The sequence below is a fragment of the Myotis myotis genome, unplaced genomic scaffold (genome assembly GCF_014108235.1).
Source record: "Myotis myotis isolate mMyoMyo1 unplaced genomic scaffold, mMyoMyo1.p scaffold_m19_p_18, whole genome shotgun sequence".
Classification (NCBI taxonomy): Eukaryota; Metazoa; Chordata; class Mammalia; order Chiroptera; family Vespertilionidae; genus Myotis; species Myotis myotis.
The window spans coordinates 27,281,408-27,299,818 of record NW_023416322.1 but is presented as its reverse complement, the minus strand read 5'-3'; the positions used below and the strand labels follow the sequence as shown (position 1 = coordinate 27,299,818).

General features: G+C 55.9%; 1 protein-coding gene and 1 long non-coding RNA gene across 2 annotated transcripts; one reads left to right on the top strand and one right to left on the bottom strand.

Annotated features, from left to right (window-relative positions):
* The first annotated feature begins 39 nt into the window (after window positions 1-39).
* Window positions 40-1,368, top strand: LOC118672898. Its single transcript, XR_004973242.1, has 2 exons — window positions 40-408; window positions 547-1,368. It is a non-coding gene; the product is annotated as an uncharacterized LOC118672898 (long non-coding RNA).
* On the bottom strand, window positions 780-10,307 carry HDGF (heparin binding growth factor). The gene is made up of 6 exons (XM_036342927.1): window positions 9,923-10,307; window positions 3,818-3,894; window positions 3,540-3,678; window positions 2,679-2,870; window positions 2,250-2,458; window positions 780-2,073 (listed from the first exon to the last, which is right to left on the bottom strand). The coding sequence occupies exons 1-6, from the start codon at window positions 10,007-10,009 to the stop codon at window positions 2,067-2,069; spliced, it is 711 nt and encodes a 236-aa protein (XP_036198820.1). The 5' UTR covers window positions 10,010-10,307; the 3' UTR covers window positions 780-2,066.
* Between the last annotated feature and the right edge of the window lie 8,104 nt (window positions 10,308-18,411).

Below are 18,411 nucleotides of genomic sequence, written 5' to 3'. Positions count from 1 at the left end.
GCAAGCTGAAACAGGAAATGGGGTCGGGTAGGAAATCAAGGAAGCGTAAACTCACCGTGAAGCACCACGGGCGTTGGAGGCCAAGCGCGATAGGCTGCCGCACCGGGCACACTCCTGAACAAGCTGTGTGGGCTGCTGGGAATTGTAGTTGAGACGATGGCTCCATTTTCTACATGATTGTGGCTTCCAGGTTAAAGCAGAGAGCCACCCTTTCCAGGCAAGGCTACGGATAATACTCTTCCCATACGCCCTTCTCTGCCGGAGGCGGCCGAGGCAGATTAAAACACTGTCAGCCAATGATCTGGTCACGAAATGTCAAATCCGCCAGGACCCGCATATGATCGATGATCTCATCCACCTGGGAAGATTCCACCTACCAACCCCCTCGCCTCTGATCACCAGTGAAAGGTGCCTGTTTACTGAGCTCTTGGGTGTCAGTTACTTCCACAGCCAACCCAGATGCCCCACTTCCATGGCCAGTGGGCTGTGCCTGGTATCGACACTGACACCTCCATCGTGTGCACTTTTTTTTTTTTACCTTTTCAGGTGCTTATGGAGAAACCTGTGTTAAACAGTGACTGGGCAAGAGAAGTAAAACGAAATAGTGTATTCTGTGACTTTGCCTTCATGCAGAACTTTGGATATTTTGAACAGCCTGAGAATGAAGGAGAGGCTTGATACCCCCTACCTCAGTCTGAAAGTTAATTTGGAAATCATTTGTATTCCCCTTCCCCTCTCCCTCTCAATAGACCCCCCCAAAAATCAGCCAGAATCCAATGTAGTAATCAACAGGTTTATTTTCCTAGAACTGAAATTGTCTACGGTTCTCAGAGCTAAACTACAGTCAGCAATTTTTCATCAGAGCCCTAGGGAGAGGGAGAGGGGCACGAGATGGAAGAGAGACCCCGAGAAAGAGGCTGGGAGGGGCACTCACTTCCCTGTCCTCTCAGTGGGGACAATCGGATCTGGTGAAACACGGAGGGAGCGTGTGGGTGGGAAATGACACCAGGAGGGACACCAAAGCCCCAGCTACAGAAGGAGCGTCACCAAGCCCTAGCAGAAGGGGAGCCTCCCAGTGCACCTCAGAAACGAGGGCAACAGCGAGGAAGAAAGGAGCCGAGTGGGGGCCACACAGAGGGATAGGGATCTTTAAATTTTTTTTTTTAATTTTCTTTTATTAAAAACATTTCCTAAAAAATGTGTCTTCTCCTTTATGTCTGGGTGACCTGTGACTGCAGGCTGGCCTTGAGCACTGTGGGGAGAGGGGAAGGGCAGTGAGGGGTCTCCCCAGGGCATCACATCTCTGGCCCAAGATCTAAAAGGAGAAGCTACTCCTCAACACTCCCACCGAAGCTGAGCGAAGTCGGCCCTTCAGATCCCAAGTCCATGGACCAAACAACTGGAAGCCCCAAAATCTTTTGATGAATAACTACAACTCCCAGAACTCCTGGGGTGATCAGCAAAGGGAAAAATGGGTGTTATCCATCACCGAGGGAGGCCCTCCCCCGCGAGCTGTCCCACTTTCCCTGAATCGAGGCAGCTGAGATAACAGGTGTCGGAGGAAGGGACCGGAGCTCAAGAGATGCCGTCCTCCTGCCCACTCCCCACCCCGATCTGAGGACTGTCCCTCTCGGCCCAGAAGCCCACCCTTGCCATTTACCCTCCATCCTTTTTACTCCTAACTCTGACCCAAACCAACACAGAGACCCAGAATGCCTGGGGGAGGGGCAAAAGGGTGTAAGGAGATGAAAACAGCTGGTCCAGAAACCCTGGGACCCAGATCCAGGCAGGGAGGGACATAATGGCCTCATCTCAGCCCATGGAGCAGAAGACATAGCCCTGACTCAGATCCCAGCGGTGTGGGGGCGTGGAGGTGACGTGGTGGCAGGGCCAGATGGCATGCCACATCCAGGTCCATCTCCGGGGACCGGCTTGGGGAGGGAGTGAGTGGAAGAGAGCAGGTGGGGTGGGGAGGGGTTCCCAGTTTGCAGGCCATGGCCAGTTTCCCCAGTAGCACCCAGACAGCAGCAGGAACGGGGCAGGGGCTCCTCTTGAAACATTGGTGGCTACAGGCTGCGAAGGAGGGTTAGAGGGAGAAGGGTTAGTGATGAGGCCTTGGCCTGCCCTCGCCCCAGCCAGTGCCATCTCCTGGCCAAGTCCACCCGGCCTCCCGAGAGGCGGGTAGCTGCAGACCCTCCACCCCTCCTCGCCAGAGGTGGCTGGGCCCTCCCAGCTCAGGGCTCACTCACCTCTCATGATCTCTGATGCCTGGGACCTCAGCATCTTCCTTGGCAGCCTCTTCCTCCTCTTCCTCTGGAGGCTCCCGGCCAGAGCTGGGCTCCGAGGGGGTGCTGTTCTTCTCCACCTCCACAGGGAAGGGCCGCTCCCCCTCCAAGTTGGCCACCTCCTTCTCCTCCCCTTCAGGATCTTCCGCCTCTTTGGGACGTTTCGGGGAGTCCTGGGCGGGATCGGTAGAGATGGATGAGGTGGGCTGAGGCTAGAGAGGGAGGGTGGCAGCCACCGGCCTGGGCCTCCCCCTCCTTTCTCCAGAGGCTCCTTCCTGGATAGGCCAGTCCCTGCCCAGCCCTCTGCTTCTCAGCAAGGGACTCCCTAAGACGAGGGGCCAGGCCTCTCTCAGACTGGGAATCCAGCCCCGGGGCCCCAGGGAGGCCAGTTACCTCCAGCAGGTCCCCTGCTCTCCTTTTCAGCGCCCCCTTCTCATTCTTCTCCTTGGTGGGCTCGTCGATGACCAGCTTCCCTTCCTCATCACTGCTACCCTCGGTGTTCCCCTTCTTGTCACCATCGCCCTCTGCGGCCTCAGGCTCCGGCTCTGGCTCCGGCTCCTCCACGCAGCTCTTTTTCTGGGAGGACTGTGGCAGTGAGGGCAGAGGCTGAGTGGCACCAGTGGCTGCCAGGCTAGGCCCCCTCCCCAGACCCCTCCCTCAGCCACTCACTCCTTCCTTTTCCCACCTCTCCCCCACCCCCACCCAGGTGCCCAGTCTCACAAGTGATTTGAGACCCACCTCTGTCGGATTAGCCCCGGGGTAAACCCACTGGCCGGGCAGGCAGGGCTCTGTGCAGGAGGGGGGAGGGCTGGAGCAGGAGGCAAAACCTCGGGTCAACTTCTCCCAAAGGGAGCTAGGACCCTTTCCCCGCCAACCCCCGCCCCCCACCCTCCCGCCTCGTCCTGCCCGGCTCACGTGCACCTCCTCCGGGAAGCCTTTGTGAAAGAGTTAAGGCCAAGTGCTACACTCACCCTGGGCCCAACAGAGGCCTCCCCACTTACCGCCTCCATCCTGTTCTTGCCCCCTCCCCCCGGTCTCACAGCTACACCACACACCAGCACCCCATACCCTCTTGCCAGAAGCCTCCCCCACCCCCCGGCCCCTGCCCCTCTGCCCTCTGAGCTACTACTGTGAGAGCCCTGGTTCTCCTGAGACCCATTTCTGAAGACTAAGCATCCTGTTTGGGCCCGGGGTATCCAGAGCCTGTGGCCACACCTGCTCTCCAGGGGGTCTACTGGGCAGTTGGCAGCTCACCTGGTAGCCAGAAGCCTTGACCGTAGGGTTGTTCTCGATCTCCCACAGCCCCTCGCTGAACCCTTTCCTCTTGTTGGGCTTGCCAAACTTCTCCTTGGACTCCTCGTAAGGGAAGAGGTCTTTGGGGCCCAGGAATGCCCTAGTGAGAGATGGGAGACTGTGCTCTCGAGCCCCTCGCTGCCTCAGAGCTGTGCAGCCCCACAGGGAAGGGGCGCCATAACCACCCGTTCCCCAAAGCGGTCTGCCTGGGGCCCTCCCCACTGCTGCCCCTCACTCACGTCTCGTGGGTCCCGAAAAAAAAGACTTGGTATTTGTTGGCGGCTGACTTCACCGCAGTCTCAGGCATCTCGTCAATCTGTGAGCAAGAAGAGAAGTAAGTTGAGCGGGAGGTCTGAGTTGCAGGTTTGGGGTGGGGGCTGACCTCTAAGGCACATCAGCGTAAGCCCGAGAGGGACCCAGGAGGTCACCAAGGGGCTGTGGAATGACCCTTAGCGGTGGAACTTTTCAAACAAAGCTAGACATGACGGCTCATCAGAAACCCCCGAGTTAAGTCACCCCCGCTCCTTCACAAATCAAACAGCATCCACTCTGCCCTCAAATGCCCAGACCCTATCTACACGCTCTGCATCTTTGCTATCACCCTGGGCCAACCACGGTCCCCTCTTGCCTGGACTAAAACCACAGCACCCACGTCCTTTCAGTCTCCATTCTTGCCCCCCCACCCCCCACCCCCCCCCACGGCAGCCAGCGCGGCCTTTGGAAGTGCTGGACCCCGGTGAGCATCTCCTCCCATCAATCTGTCACCTCTTCTCATGACGGCAGGTCGGAATCCCACTGCTGCCACCAATATTTGTACGATGCTGGGCACTTATGGCACCTCTGCCTCGGTTTCCTCGTCTTTGAAGTGGAGACAGTCACAGTGCTTAAGCCACAGGGTGGTGAGGGCTAAAGGACCGTAACCAGTCAGGCTGACCCTTCAGCCTCCTGTACTCATCAACGCCTGACCAGCCTTCCAACCTCAGCCCTGTCACCACTTCCTCCAGAAACTCCCCCAACCTGGTCAGCTCCCCAGATACAGCTGTCAGCACCTCCCCTTCACGGCACCCTCACGATCCCAATTTCAGCCGTTCAGGTTATCATCGAATCAATGTCCACGAGGACCACGCATGCCCGAGATCAGGGAGGCCTGTCTGTACGCCCCGCAGTGCCCAGCACACAGCAGGTGCACAGCAAAGGCTGCCCAATGAACCTCTGAGACAGATGAAAGCACACGGCTCTGGTTCCAGTGGAGGGGTGAGGCCATGGCTGCCTATTCCCCGCCCCCGCCCCCCCCCCCCCCCCCAGTAGTAACCACAACAGGCTTCTAGGAAAACACTTTGAAAAGTTATTTGCCCAAATAACAGGGCAAGTGAGTGAGGGCCAGGGCTTGGGGAGAGCCCTCCTGACTTGGCGCCCTGCCCGGCCCGCCCTGGGCGCTGCAGGCAGCTGTGAACGTGCAGGGGTCTGAGGTCCGGGAAACGCAGAGGGCAGTGGCCCAGCCGGCCTCTCAGATCAGGCCCTGGACGCCCAGGCCAAGCTCAACGGAGGAGAAACTACAACTCCCAGCAGCACTTGCAGCAGCTCCAGCTACCGGGCTTCCCTCGGACGGAGGCCAGGTGGCCATGTTGCCCGGGGCCCCAGGCGCAGATAGGAAAGAGGCGGACAGGCAGTGATTCACGCATCCAGACGGGAACAGAGCACCTGAGGGCCCGGGAGACAGGAAGCTGGGAGGTTGGGAATGTGCTAAAATAGACCCAGGAGAGAGGGTGGGCCCTGGGCGCGAATCGGAGGGGCATCTTGCTCCAGACATGGAGCCTTCCAGCCCCTGGGCACCTCCTCCACTTGCCCCGTGGCCTCTGGGGACAGAGGTCCAGCCCCTCCCCCCAGGAAGGTCGGGCACCGACGGGGCCTCCCCGTGACCAGCAGACGCTGAGGTGCGAATGCGGGAGGTGGAAAGGCACCCTGTCCCCCCCCCCCCCCACCACCAAAAAAAACCACACGATCTCCATCGCCATGACAACCCAACCCCGCCCCCCGGGGCCACTCAGCAACCAGGAATGTGACCACCCCTCCCCCAGGCCCTCTCTCCGGATCGGGGAGGAGGGGACGCTGACACACACCCCACCCACAAGCCTGGAGCCTGGAGCCCGGCGCCCGGGCTCAGGGCAGTGCTCTCAGCTCCAGCCCGGGCCTCTCGGGGAGCGAGGACCTCGGGGTGGGGGTGGAGGCAGAGGGGCCCGTCCTCGACCAGGACACCTGGGTCCAGTTACCAGCTAGCTCCCCGCCCTCTTCTCGGAGGGAGAAGCAAAAAGCAAACAAACAAAAAAACACACCACTAACTGAGAGCCTCCGGGGCTTAGGGATCCCGGGAGACTCGCACTATAATAGCAACAATAGCCCCTTCCCTACGCGGCTTCCCGGGGGCAGGGGTGGGGTCTGAGGGTCCCAGCTGAGAGCACCGCAGCGAACTCCCAGCTCTGTGCTCAGGGCCACGCGGGAGCCGCGCATGAGCATGCGCCCGGAAAATGCGTGATGACAGGAGAGAAACTGAGGCTGGGAGGGGGCGTGGGGCCAGCGAAGCTGTCTCCAGCACAGCCGCAGCCGAGCGGCTCCCCGGACCGCGGGGCTTTTCCCGGGGAAGCCGACTTGGAGATAAGGGGTGACAGGGCCCAGGAGGCCACGGCTGCCCAACCTCAGGGTGGGAGGGAAAGAAAAGAACGGCTAGGAATTAAAAATAGACAATGAGACACACCGGACAGACCCTCCCTGCTGGCCTCTAGCCGAATAAAAGGTGGGTCTAGAGGAGAAGAGAGACCAGGGCCTGGGCAGATGGGCAGCTACCCCTAAAGCCGTGGTTCTCAACCTTCCTACCGCCGCGACCCTTTAATACAGTTCCTCATGTTGTGGTGACCCCCAACCATAAAATTATTTTTGTTGCTACTTCGTAACTGTAATTTTGCTACTGTTATGCATCGTCATGTAAATATCTGATATGCAGGATGTATTTAGGCGACCCCTGTGAAAGGGTCGTTTGACTGCCAAAGGGGTCGTGACCCACAGGTTGAGGCCTAAAGGGTCACCCCACCCCCCTGCCTCACCTTGTGTGTGGACACCTGTGGGGAAGGGGCCAGGAGGTACATTCTTTTCACTAAATGGAGTTTCTACCTCCCCCAGCTGCCCAGAGAAATCCCTTCTATCATGGGCCCTCCACTATAAGCATTTGGAAGATGACATGAGGTCTCTGAGGATGCCTGTGCCCCCAATACAGACATACGTCTCCCAGGCGGTGCCTTTATATCCCGGCTGTGACTCAACACGTGAGTCAAGGCTAAGTGGGTCGGGGTGGGGCCAGATGGGTGCTGGAGACCCACTGCAGCCCCTCCACTGGCCCAGCAGGGGAGCGGGGTCTGCTACTCCTCTGCCGTCCCAGAATCCAGGCAAGTTACTTTTTCCTCTCGGGCCAGGCCCACGCATAGGAAATCCTGTCCTCGCAGAGCCCATGGGCACCCTGAAGAATGAAGAGGGATCGGGAATCCCCAGGTGAGGAGAGGGGGAGAGGCCTGAACACCTCACCCCCAGCCTCAGACCAAACCCCGGCCCAGGGTGGCCTGAGCAGTTCAGAGGAAGGCAGCAGGGAAGGCACAGCCCACGGTCCTTGCCAGCCAGGGCTCTAACCACCACACCCAGGGCCCAGGCCCCACCTGACCCAGGAACCGGAAAATCTGGGGCAGGAGACAGTTGGGGCCGGGAAAGTGTGGCAAACCCAAGAGGCAGAAAAGAGAAGGTAGTGTGCTGGGTGTGGGGGCGGGGCGGCGGGAGGAAAGAGGAGTGAGGCCCTCGGGCTGCTCAGGTTAGGCTGTCCGGGACCCAGAGGAACGGGAGGAAGGAACCTGGGGGGAAGGGGGGCAAGTGCCTGAGTGCTGGTGGTTAACTGTTAAGAGCTTGGAGATCCCCCAAGAAGTCAGGCAGGAGGAAGAGGGAGGAGAAGGTCAAGATGGAGTCACACCATCCTCCCAGGTGGGGCCCAGCACGTGGCCCTCTGGCTGACTCTCCCAGCACCGGGCTGTTCTAGCCTCACCCAGGATCAGCCATGCTGCCCAGAAGCGGGAAGGAGGGTCCACAGTGGCCTTCACCACAGCAGAGGGGCAGTCCCCTGCTCTTCATCTCAGGAGGGATCGGGCCCCTCTAGGGACTAGGACCACATCCAGGGGATGGGGAGGAGACCAATTTGTCTGTTTATTTTTATTTTGGGGGTGTTTTTTTGTTTAAGGGGGATGCATGTCAGAAATAACTTGGGTGTAGTGCCCCCACCCCACCCCACCCCCGCCCAAAGAGCCAGAGCACAGGCAAAGGGTGGAGTCCCAGCTCTGGGACCCTGGTCTGGTCTCCTCCCCCAGCCCTAACTTTATCTAAGAGGCCCAGGCATCAACAAAGGAAGAGGCTCTGCCTCCGGGGGGGCCCACCCTCTGCCCTGGAGGCCAGTGGGAAGAGATGAAATGGATGGCATCCCCAGCCCCAGGCATTGCCCTCACTACAAACAGCCACCAAAACCTACAGGTATTCCTCACAGGGCCAATGTAGGCCCACCTGTGTCTCTCCTGCCCCCTCCTCTCGTCCCTGGTTCTCTAACCCACATTCCAGCTGTAACCCCTCCCCAGGCCCTAGCCCAGTCTCTGGACTTTGTCCCACCCCAGCAGGCAGAGCAGTAAAGACCTGGATTCAGTTCTTGCCTGGCCCACCAGGGCCTTGCATGCAGGCCAAGAAGCCAGTTGGATCAAAGGTGCAGGGTAAAGTACATGAGTGTTCACATGCCACACACATACATGTACACACCAGGCCTCTGTGGGTGCTGCCTCCCCTATCCTCTAGGAGGCCCTGGGGTCGGGGAGAGTCCAGCTCTTTTTGTACTTCATTCCAGAAGCCAGGCATCTAGAAGTTCCAGGAAACAGGAGCTCCAGGCATATGGGATTAGGCAGACTCCTCAGAGGAGAGTACGGAATGAGGAAGGGTCTTCCGGGTTTCCTCCGAGTGACCCCAAAGTTGGCCTGACACTCTGAACGGGACACCAGGGAGCCTGGGGGTAACTTCCTAAGCTCAGGGCAGGATCTGGGCCAGATGAAGACACACAGACTCACGCCACCAAGAGCAACCACGGCCTTAAGGGAATTCTGCACGTGGCCCCCTGACCCAGAAGATGCCCTTCCCCTCCCCCCTCTCTGCCTTTGGACTCCACTCTCCACCAGTCCTACACTCTAGGCACCCCCTCCGAATGCCAAGGCCGCCCCATACCAACTTTGAAAGAAGTTGCCAGAGGCACTGCCCCCTGTGGCATCCCCGAACTCCTCCAGCTCCATCCGGCCACCTTCCTCCCTCCTACTTCACCTGTCGCAGGCCTCAGGGGGGAAACATGACTACAAACCCAGGACTTTGGGGCCCACCCTCCCACCTGGCCAGGTGCTGGACTGGGGGGAGGGGCCCTCATATTGGCGGGCTGATCCACCACATGGCAGATTGGGCCTTTGGGGCCCGCGAGGCTCACGTGGGGGTGGGATGGGGTGGGGGGAGGTGTAGCAGCAACTCGGGCTCTCCACCCACGTCGCCTCGCCTCCAGCCTCCGCGAAGAGGCGGTGTGGACTGGACTTCCCTGCCCCACCGGGTGCGCCAGGCACCCTCAGGCCCAAATGTGAGTTGGCGGCATATGGAGGCATGTTTTCGTGGGGCCAAGGAGTGAAGAAGGGTCCTGGCGGATGATTTCCGAACCAGGGAGATCGCCTCCTACACCGTCCCCAACCATTCCTCGACCCTCTCCACGTCAGACCTCTTAAGGACGCCCCGAACCAAAGTTTTCCAGAAGCCAACTCCGCCTCCATCTATTCCTTTCACGGGCTGGTGTCCTTTCATCATTTAACCCAGCAAGGAGTTTGAGCTTGGGGCGACAATCAATGAAGAAGCGGGGCGTCTAAGGGGGTCCCAAAGGGGGTAGCGGTGGCGCCTGGGGGGGTGGGAGGAGTTACAAGACCGGCCCAAACCGAAGGCAGCGGGTCCGAAGCCGCTGGGAGGACGGGGGCTGGGAGCAGAGCTGAGCGCGCACGGCCAAGTCGCAAAGTGACCCGCGCCCTCGGGTCCCCACGCCGCGCACACGCCTCTGCGCTCGGACGCCGTCTTGCCAGGTGTTCGCCGCCCCCACCCGGTCGCCTCCCCATTATATAACCCGCGAGCGGGCTGGGGGCAAGTCAGGGGCCCGGACCCCCGCCCCCACCCGCCTCGCGGACCGCTCGCACCCTCCCCGGTGTTATGCAACCCGAGCCCGAGGGGGGGATCGGACGGCTGGCCGCGCTGCTCACCCGGGCTGGCCAGTGTGGGTAGCCTTTCATCTTGGCGAACACCAGGTCCCCGCATTTGTACTCCTTCTGCCGGTTGGATCGCGACATGGCTGGGCTCCGGGTGCCCCGGGCTCCGCGCCGGGCCGGGAAGCGCGAGCCCAAGTTGGCGCGCGTGGCGGTGGCGGCGCCGCTCCGCTCCGGCCCTCGCGCGGCCCCCGCCTCGATGGCGGCCCCCGGCCCGAACTCCGGCGCGGCCACGGCGTCTCCCCGCGCGCGCCGCACGGACGGGGCGGGCGCCGATCCCGGGGCGACGCTCCGGCGCGGTGGGTGCGCGCTCGTGCAGTTGTTTGTGTTTGAAATTAAATTGCTCCCTCCTCTGCGCGAGGCCTCTTCCTCCACCCCCCGCCCGGTCCCCACTCCCGCTCCCTCCTCCCCCACCCCTCCTCCTCCCCCGCCGCACCCCCTCCCGCCGAGGTTCGATGCGCGCAGCTTCCGGACGCTCGGGCCTGCCACCGCCCGACGCCCAACCTGAGGCCGCCCTGGCGGCGCGCGGCGACACAGGCGTGGGGAGCCGAGCGCCGATCTCGCCGAGCAGGCTTTGTGTGCCCCCGGTCGGTGGGTGCCCGCCCGGCGGGAGGAGCTGGCGCCCGGCAGGACGGAGCGGCCTGGCGCCCCTCCCCCGGCCCCGCGGGGCGCTCACCACGGTGGCCTGCACTCGGTCAAGTGGCGACTTCTCGCAGGGTCTCCCTGTCCTCTGCCCCCTGCCCTCTGCTCCATCCCCAGCCGGGAGCGTGTGCTCGGCGCCCGCCGGGTTCGCAGCCTGCAGGGCGCCGGGGCGAGGGGCGCGCACAGGGCCGCTGGGCGCCGGGGCGAGGGGCGCGCACAGGGCCGCTGGGCGCCGGGGCGAGGGGCGCGCACAGGGCTGCTGGGCGCGCAGGGGCTGCCCTGGACCTCCACGTGCTTAGAGTCGGTGACCCCGGGAACGTCGGAGATTTGCTCCTCACTGCGGGCTTTATGGAAGCGTTTGGTAGCCAGGAGGTGGCAGAGGGGTTGTGGCACGAAGTGGCCACGTTCCGGGTGCATTAGATGGATGTCAGTTCTCCATGCTAGCTCCTGCCAAAAGAGAGCTGGGCTCTACGCTAGCCAAGCCCTCGAAGATGAGGTGTATTCTAGCGGGAAGAGGTTGTAGAAGCCAAGTCCCAGATCCTTAGCAAGCTGTGAAGACCGGGAGCCAGGCACTACCTCGCTTGGGGTGGGAGCGGGAGAGAATCTGCGAAGCCTTCGCAGAGGTGGCTACCAGAGCTGGGCCTTAAAGAACGAGTGTGATTTTGCTGGATTCCAGAGACTACATTTTAGCCAGGGTTGCAGCTTATCTAGTGATAGAAAAAAACTTGACCTCAGGCCTCTTCCCACTGAGCCAAACAAGACTTTATTCTAATGACATCTTTGATTTGCTGTCACTGTATGGGTCTTGGATTTGCCCAAATTCCAGATACCTGTGGTCTCTTAGAAATAAGATATCGGTGCCCTAGCCAGTTTGGCTCAGTGGGTAGAGTGTAGGCCCACCGACTGAAGGATCATGAATTTGATTCCGCTCAGGGGCACTACCTCCTTTGCTGGATCCCTGCGGATGGGGCGTGTGCAGGAGGCAGCCAATCAATCAATGTGTTTCTCTCCCTATCTCTTTCCACGCTCTCTAAAAATCAATGGAAGGATGTCCTAGAGTAGTGGTTCTCAACCTTCTGGCCCTTTAAATACAGTTCCTCATGTTGTGACCCAACATAAAATTATTTTTGTTGCTACTTCATACCTGTAATGTTGCTACTGTTATGAATCGTAATGTAAATATCTGATACGCAGGATGGTCTTAGGCAACCCCTGTGAAAGGGTCGTTCGACCGCCAAAGGGGTCGCGACCCACAGGTTGAGAACCTCTGTCCTAGAGTGAGGATTAACAACAACAAAAGAAATAAGATATTTGAATCCTCTGTTATAGCGTGTCCAGATCCTTAAAGTTTTGCAACAAAATATTTTAGGTTTGAAAAGGTAAAATATGCATGTTTTTCTTTCCACACGTTTCCGGATCCTAGTTCAAAGCATATTGTAGTCTCCTTGCAAGGAAGGGCAGGAGGTAGCCAAAAGGCCCAGGTCCACATCCCACTCTGCTTGCTGTTCACCCATCGCGAGAACTTGGATGACCCCTGAACTTCACTCTTGAGTTTCAGTGTCCTCAACCATCAGATGGGGTAATATTGCTGCCCTGCCAACGTTGGCCGCAGGGAATAGGCGTTCATCATTGGCGAAGGCCTGCCGTTCCTACAGTCCTTCCTGCCAGTTGGTTGTCCTGCCCACGGCAATGCACGTCACAAGTCTTGCCTATATAACAGTGTGTCCTCTTAGCGTCGTTCATTCCCCCTGTGATAGGAGTCCCTCTAGACCCCAGGCTGCTGGCACAGTGGTGTTGGGGTCCAGCCCCAGCAGGTCCAGGGGTTCCCCAAGGTGTGGATGGAGTCGGCAAAGAAGGAATGACACGGAGGCAGCGTTCAGGTGATCATCATAGCCAGGTTCCTCTTTATTGTCTTGTTACATCTGTATTTATACCAGTTGATTTTAATCCTAGCAATTCCATTCCAAAGTTTAGGGCGTTTCTTATCTCCATTCCAGGGAGTAAAGATTATGTAGTTTAAGCGTGATTGTTCATAGTTAAAGTGATTAACTACCAGCCTGGCACTTAGTTAAGGGGTTTTATTCCCTCCCTAACTTCAGGGAAAAATCCCTACCTGGGGAAACAACCTTTCTCGGAGAGGTGACCTTGGTTAAAACACACAGCGCCAAGAAGATGAGAAAACATATTAAGAACAGTATGCTATATACGCCAGGTCCCTTGAAACATATGCTGTGCAGATGTTTCTTCCCTGCAGCGACTGTGTCAAGCAGCAAGGATGGACCGGCTTCCAGCACAGTGGGGCCCTCTGCAAGGTCCTGGTGCAAGAAAAGAGCATGTCTTCAGCCCTGGACTTGCAGATTTGTCCAATAGCAAATCCAAACTTGTTGCAACAGAGCAGCGCAATTCCAGGAGGCGTTTATTCTGTGATGCATTCTACTTAGAAATGCAGTCAGTCCGTGTGATAGTCCATTTTCTGTCAGGCTTATATTTTCCTTTGTTGTTCTTACTGTTGTTAGGAGAGACACTTGTCACACATTTTTAAAGATATTTCAGTAAACCCAGTGTCACAATAGGTTTTCTTTTAGTGCCCAGGCCGGTATTATAAATATGCACACTTTCAGTGCAACAAACATTTTAAAACTACTTTCCAATGTAGCACACACCAATTGAGTTAAGAGTCCTACCCATTTCTCCACTTTGTTGTGTCAGGAAATCCTGTGCAGAGGTGGCAATAAGGATCCTACGTTCTGTTTTGCAACAAATCTCTTGGGCCTGCCTCAGTCCACCATGCAGATGCTGGTTGCAATAAACCAACCAGGGTTCCCTTTGTTGCTGTAATCTCCCAGGCCTTGAGTGCAATTTAATATCCAAGTTCTCTTTACAACAACATCCACCAACTCACAGCTGCCCCTAACAACCCAGCCAAGAGCAGAAGAGGGTCAGTTACAGGGGCAGGTGGGCATAAGCCCGCATCCCTGGGGATTTAGGTCTGACTTAGTGCTGTGTAGTCTTTAATGTGCAACCGAATCACCGGGGGATCCTCTTAAAAAGCAATTCTAATTCAGTAAGTTTGGGGTGCCTGCATTTCTAACAAGCCTCAAGGTGCCGCGGCTGCTTTACACGACCCTTTGAGTGGTCAGATCTGAGCACACAGGTCACAGGCCCCCCGACTGCCAGTGCAGCTTGGAACCAATTCACAAATGTCTCAGTGAAATGATGCGGTGGCTGCTGGTGCTTGCTTCTGCATTTGTATGGGAGGGAGGTCAGGACAGAAGTCCGGGGACTTGAGGCCCCAGCGCAGAGCAGACGTGTGAGTGCAGATCTGGTTGTGGGGTTCTGAAGGAGCAAGGTCGGGGAAGAGGGGGGTGGATTTATTCTGTCCATATCAGGAAGGAAGATTGGCTCAGAGCAGGAGGGATGGGGCTGAGGGTACTAGGGAAGGGGAAGTGTGAGCTACTGGCAACAACCTGGGGGATCTGGGTTTGAATCTTGCTTTCGGCAAGTGACTTGAACCTCTAAACAACATTTTCTTCCACCACTGTGAACATGTAAATACAAATAGCTGTGTTATGGGGTGGTAAGGGAGATCATCAGTATCAAAACCTCATAGATGCATCCGGCTGGTGTGGCTCAGTGGTTCAACGGTGACCTATGAACCAGGGAGTCACGGTTTGATTCCTGGTCAGGGCACTGCCCAGGTTGTGGGCTCGATCCCAGTAGGGGGTGTGCAGGAGGCCGCTGATCAATGATTCTCATCATTGATGTTTCTATCTCTCCCTCCCTCCCTCTTCCTTCCTCTCTAAAATCAATAAAAATATATTAAAACAAAAACAAAAAAAAACCTCACTAATTCATTAGTTTCCAAGGAAACGTCAGTTTCTTCCCTTTAAACTCCCGAGAGAGAGAGTAGAGGGGTTTGGCCCCAGCCCTCAGGGCTGTGTGACCTACGCCATCACCACTTCTTGGCGCCCCAGTACCCCCACTAGGAGAGGAAGATGGGTAGTTTAGACCAGTGGTTTTTCAAAACAATATCTCTATTGCCCCCTCTCCCGGGTGCCACCCAAAAATAAAAGTGCAGCCATGCTGCTATGCATTTTAGGGGGAATCAGAGTGGCTAAGGATCAGAGATACCGGGGTCTGGGTGCCCGCTCCACCATCCGTGTCACTTTAGGAAAGTTACCTAATGGACCTGAGTCTCTGTTTGAATATCTGTAAAATGGAGTGTCTCCGTTTCCATGTCTATAGAATGGGTTGTATTGAGGAATGAATTAATGTATTTAAAGTGCTTCCAACAGAGCCTGGGAACAAAGTAAGTGTTTAATAAAATTGGTTATCACTGCCCTGGTTGGGATGGTTAGAGCGTTGGAGTATCATCTTGCGTACCAGAAGATCGAGAGAGAGAGAGAGAGAGAGAGAGAGAGAGAGAGAGAGAGAGAGAGAGATTACTTGGTTGATCGGTTGCCTCCTGCAGGGGCCCCTGCCTGGGGCTGGGGAACCTGCAACTGAGGTATGTACCCTTGACCAGCCCCTTGACCGGGAATCAAACCCACCACCCTTCAGTCCTCGGCTGAGCCTCTAATCACTGAGCCAAACCAGCCAGGGCTAGCCTTCTTTTATTCTTTTTTAATATATTTTATTGATTTTTTACAGAGAGGAAGAGAGAGGGATAGAGAGTTAGAAACATCGATCAGCTGCCTTCTGCACCGCCCCCCCCCCCCCCCAGGGATGTTCCTGCAACCAAAGTACATGCCCTTGACTGGAATCAAACCTGGGACCCTTCAGTCCACAGGCTGAGGCTCTATCCACTGAGCCAAACCAGCCAGGGCGCCTTCTTTTATTCTTGTCTGGGGTTGGGAGAGCCTGTTTCCCACTATCCTGAAGCAGGGGAGGAGCTATAGCTGTTCCTTAAACAGCTTTTAACCAGCCCTCCTTTCTGTTCCCTTCCCCTCCCATGTCTCATTCCCTCCCAGAGGCCTCCTGAGCCCCGGGAGGCTCTTCAGGAGATCGTATTGATCCTCACACTCCCCGCGGCCAACTTGGGTCTCCGCTGTCTTGGATGTGCCAAGCCAGTTACCACTGGGCCATTTGCTTCCCATCTTCCAAAATGTTGTAACTGTGCTTTCCTCTTTCCATCATTCCCGTCTTTGTGGGTTTGAATCTTTTCAAAATGGTCTTTCATGCCTTTTCACAAAAAATTTCTTTATTGAAGTTTTAGCAGGATTTCAGGAGGGAATCCAATTAGGTAGGTTCAATTCACTATTTTTTACTGGAAGACTTTATTACTATTACTACTTTTGGAATAGATAATACATGTACAGGTTACAAATTTCTAAACGTATGAAAGAGTGCACATAAGAACTATATAAATCCCTTTCCCACCCATGCCCTGAAGTCTTTCTTTCTTTCTTTCTTTCTTTCTTTCTTTCTTTCTTTCTTTCTTTCTTTCTTTCTTTCTTTCTTTCTTTCTTCCTCCCTCCCTCCCTCCCTCCCTCCCTCCCTCCCTCCCTTCCTTCCTTCCTTCCTTCTTTCTCTCTCTCTCTCTCTAATCCTCACCCAAGGATATTTTTTCATTGATTTTTAGAGAGAGTGGAAGAGAGAGGGAAAGATAGAAATATCTATGTGAGAGAACTCATGGATTGGTTGCCTCCTGCATGAGCCCTGACCAGGCCCTGGGCCCTGGAGGAGCCTGCCACCGAGGTACGTGCCCTTGACTGGAATCGAATCTGAAACCCTTTGGTCCACAGGCTGACGTTCTATCCACTGAGCCAAACCAGCTAGTGCACCGTGAAGTTTCTATTATCAGTTTCTTGTATAAAAATAGCCATTTGAGGGCCGGGTATATACCTAATAAGATGAATCATCAATCTTTAGAGTAAGAGGACCAGCTTTGAAAATATCTGTCAAAGACAGGTCCCTGGCCTTGTGGGGCTTCTTGTCTCTGCAGGGCAGCAGATGTGTTAACAAGGAACAAGGATAGCCACATCCCTTTAAAAGTTTCTTATTCTCTTAGGGTTCTAAGTCGTTTCACTGTGTGTTAATAGCAGGGGTTTCTCACAGAAGTAGGGCAGGGCTCCTTAATGCTCTATCCATTTTTCAAAGGAGAAAAGTGAGACTCAGAGAAGAGAGGTGACCGCCCAAAGTCACCAGAAAATAGGTTGGGGGACCGAGATTCGGAAAGCGGGTATCAGAAGGCAGCCTTGTGCAAAGCTCACCAAGATTGGAAGGTCAAGTTTCCCAGAGTGGTTCTGCTTTGCAATTAATTTCTTAAAAATGGACTCTGGGCCCCACCCCACCCTTACTAAATAAGCATCTCTTAAGCACCAATTCAGAAATTTTCCTTTTTAAGAAGATTTCCCAGCCCTGGCCGGTTTGGCTCAGTGGATAGAGCATCGGCCTGTGGACTGGGGGTCCCGGGTTCAATTCCAGTCAGGTGCACATGCCCGGGTTGCAGGCTAGATCCCCCCCATTGGGGGGCGTGCAGGAGGCAGCCAATCGGTGATTCTCTCTCATCATTGATGTTTCTATCTCTCTGTCTCTCTCCCTTCCTCTCTGAAATCAATTAAAAAAAAAAAATATATATATATATATATATATATATATATGAAGAAGTTTTCCCACTGACCTCAGGGGCATTAAAGTTTAAGACTTGATGTGCAGAAAGAATGCTGTGGAATCCAGAGCAGGAAGCAAACAAGAAGGCTTCATGGAGAAGGTGGCATATGAGTTTGCCTATATCGGCAGGGTGAGCTTTAGACACATGGAGAGGGTACAGAAGAGGGGGCCAGAGCAGGCGTTAGGGAAGACTCAAGCTTGGGCCTTTCACTGTCCTTTCGTTTTTTTTGTTTTGTTTTTTTTTTAATAATAACAATGATTTTTAAATTTCTTTTTTTTTTTAAAATATATTTTATTGAGTTTTTACAGAGAGGAAAGGAGAGAGGTAGAGAGTTAGAAACATCGATGAGAGAGAAACATCGACCAGCTGCCTCCTGCACACTCCCCACTGGGGATGTGCCCGAAACCAAGGTACATGCCCTTGACCGGAATCGAACCTGGGACCTTTCAGTCCGCAGGCCGACGCTCTATCCACTGAGCCAAACCGGTTTCGGCTGTCCTTTCGTTTTTGTCATCATCTTTGTCCCCCTCATGATCCTTTCCATCTTCCATTATATATTTCTTATATAATTCATATATAATTGATTTCAGAGAGGAAGGGAGAGGGAGAGAGAAACATTAATGATGAAAGAGAGAATCACTGATCAGCTGCCTCCTGCACGCCCCACACCAGGTACCAAGCCCGCATGTGCCCTGACCAGGAATGGGACCGTGACCTCCATGTCCATAGGTCCACGCTTATCACCGCGCCTCCGGCCAGGTTCCATCTTCCTCTTTGGCCTCCTTCCCCAACTTCAACAGAAGTAGAATCTTCTCTCTGGGAGCAGGAGGGTGGCGCCCACGCAGAGGTGGATTAGCGTGTGAAGGACACACAGAGGCAGAGTGGACAAGGGCACCCAGTCTCAGGCAGGCAGGGACAAAGAGGGATAAACAGGAATAGGACACAAGGTCGCTCACAGATGGACAGGGAAGGACAGGTACAGAACCGTGGGCATCTGAAGGGCACACACAAAGGCCGGATGAACGCCAGGCACAGACAGAGCCGATCTGGAGGGCATGTGCAGAGGGGGAGGTGGGAGTCATGGCAGACAGCGATGGCGCAGGGGATGCCCCAGATTTGTGGGGGGGCTGAGATGCAGGGGCTCCTTTGGGCCGAGGGAAGGGAGTAGCCTTAGACACCGGCTCTGACATCTTTCTGTCTCACGGCTGCTGCAGAGGGAGCCAGTCCCAGG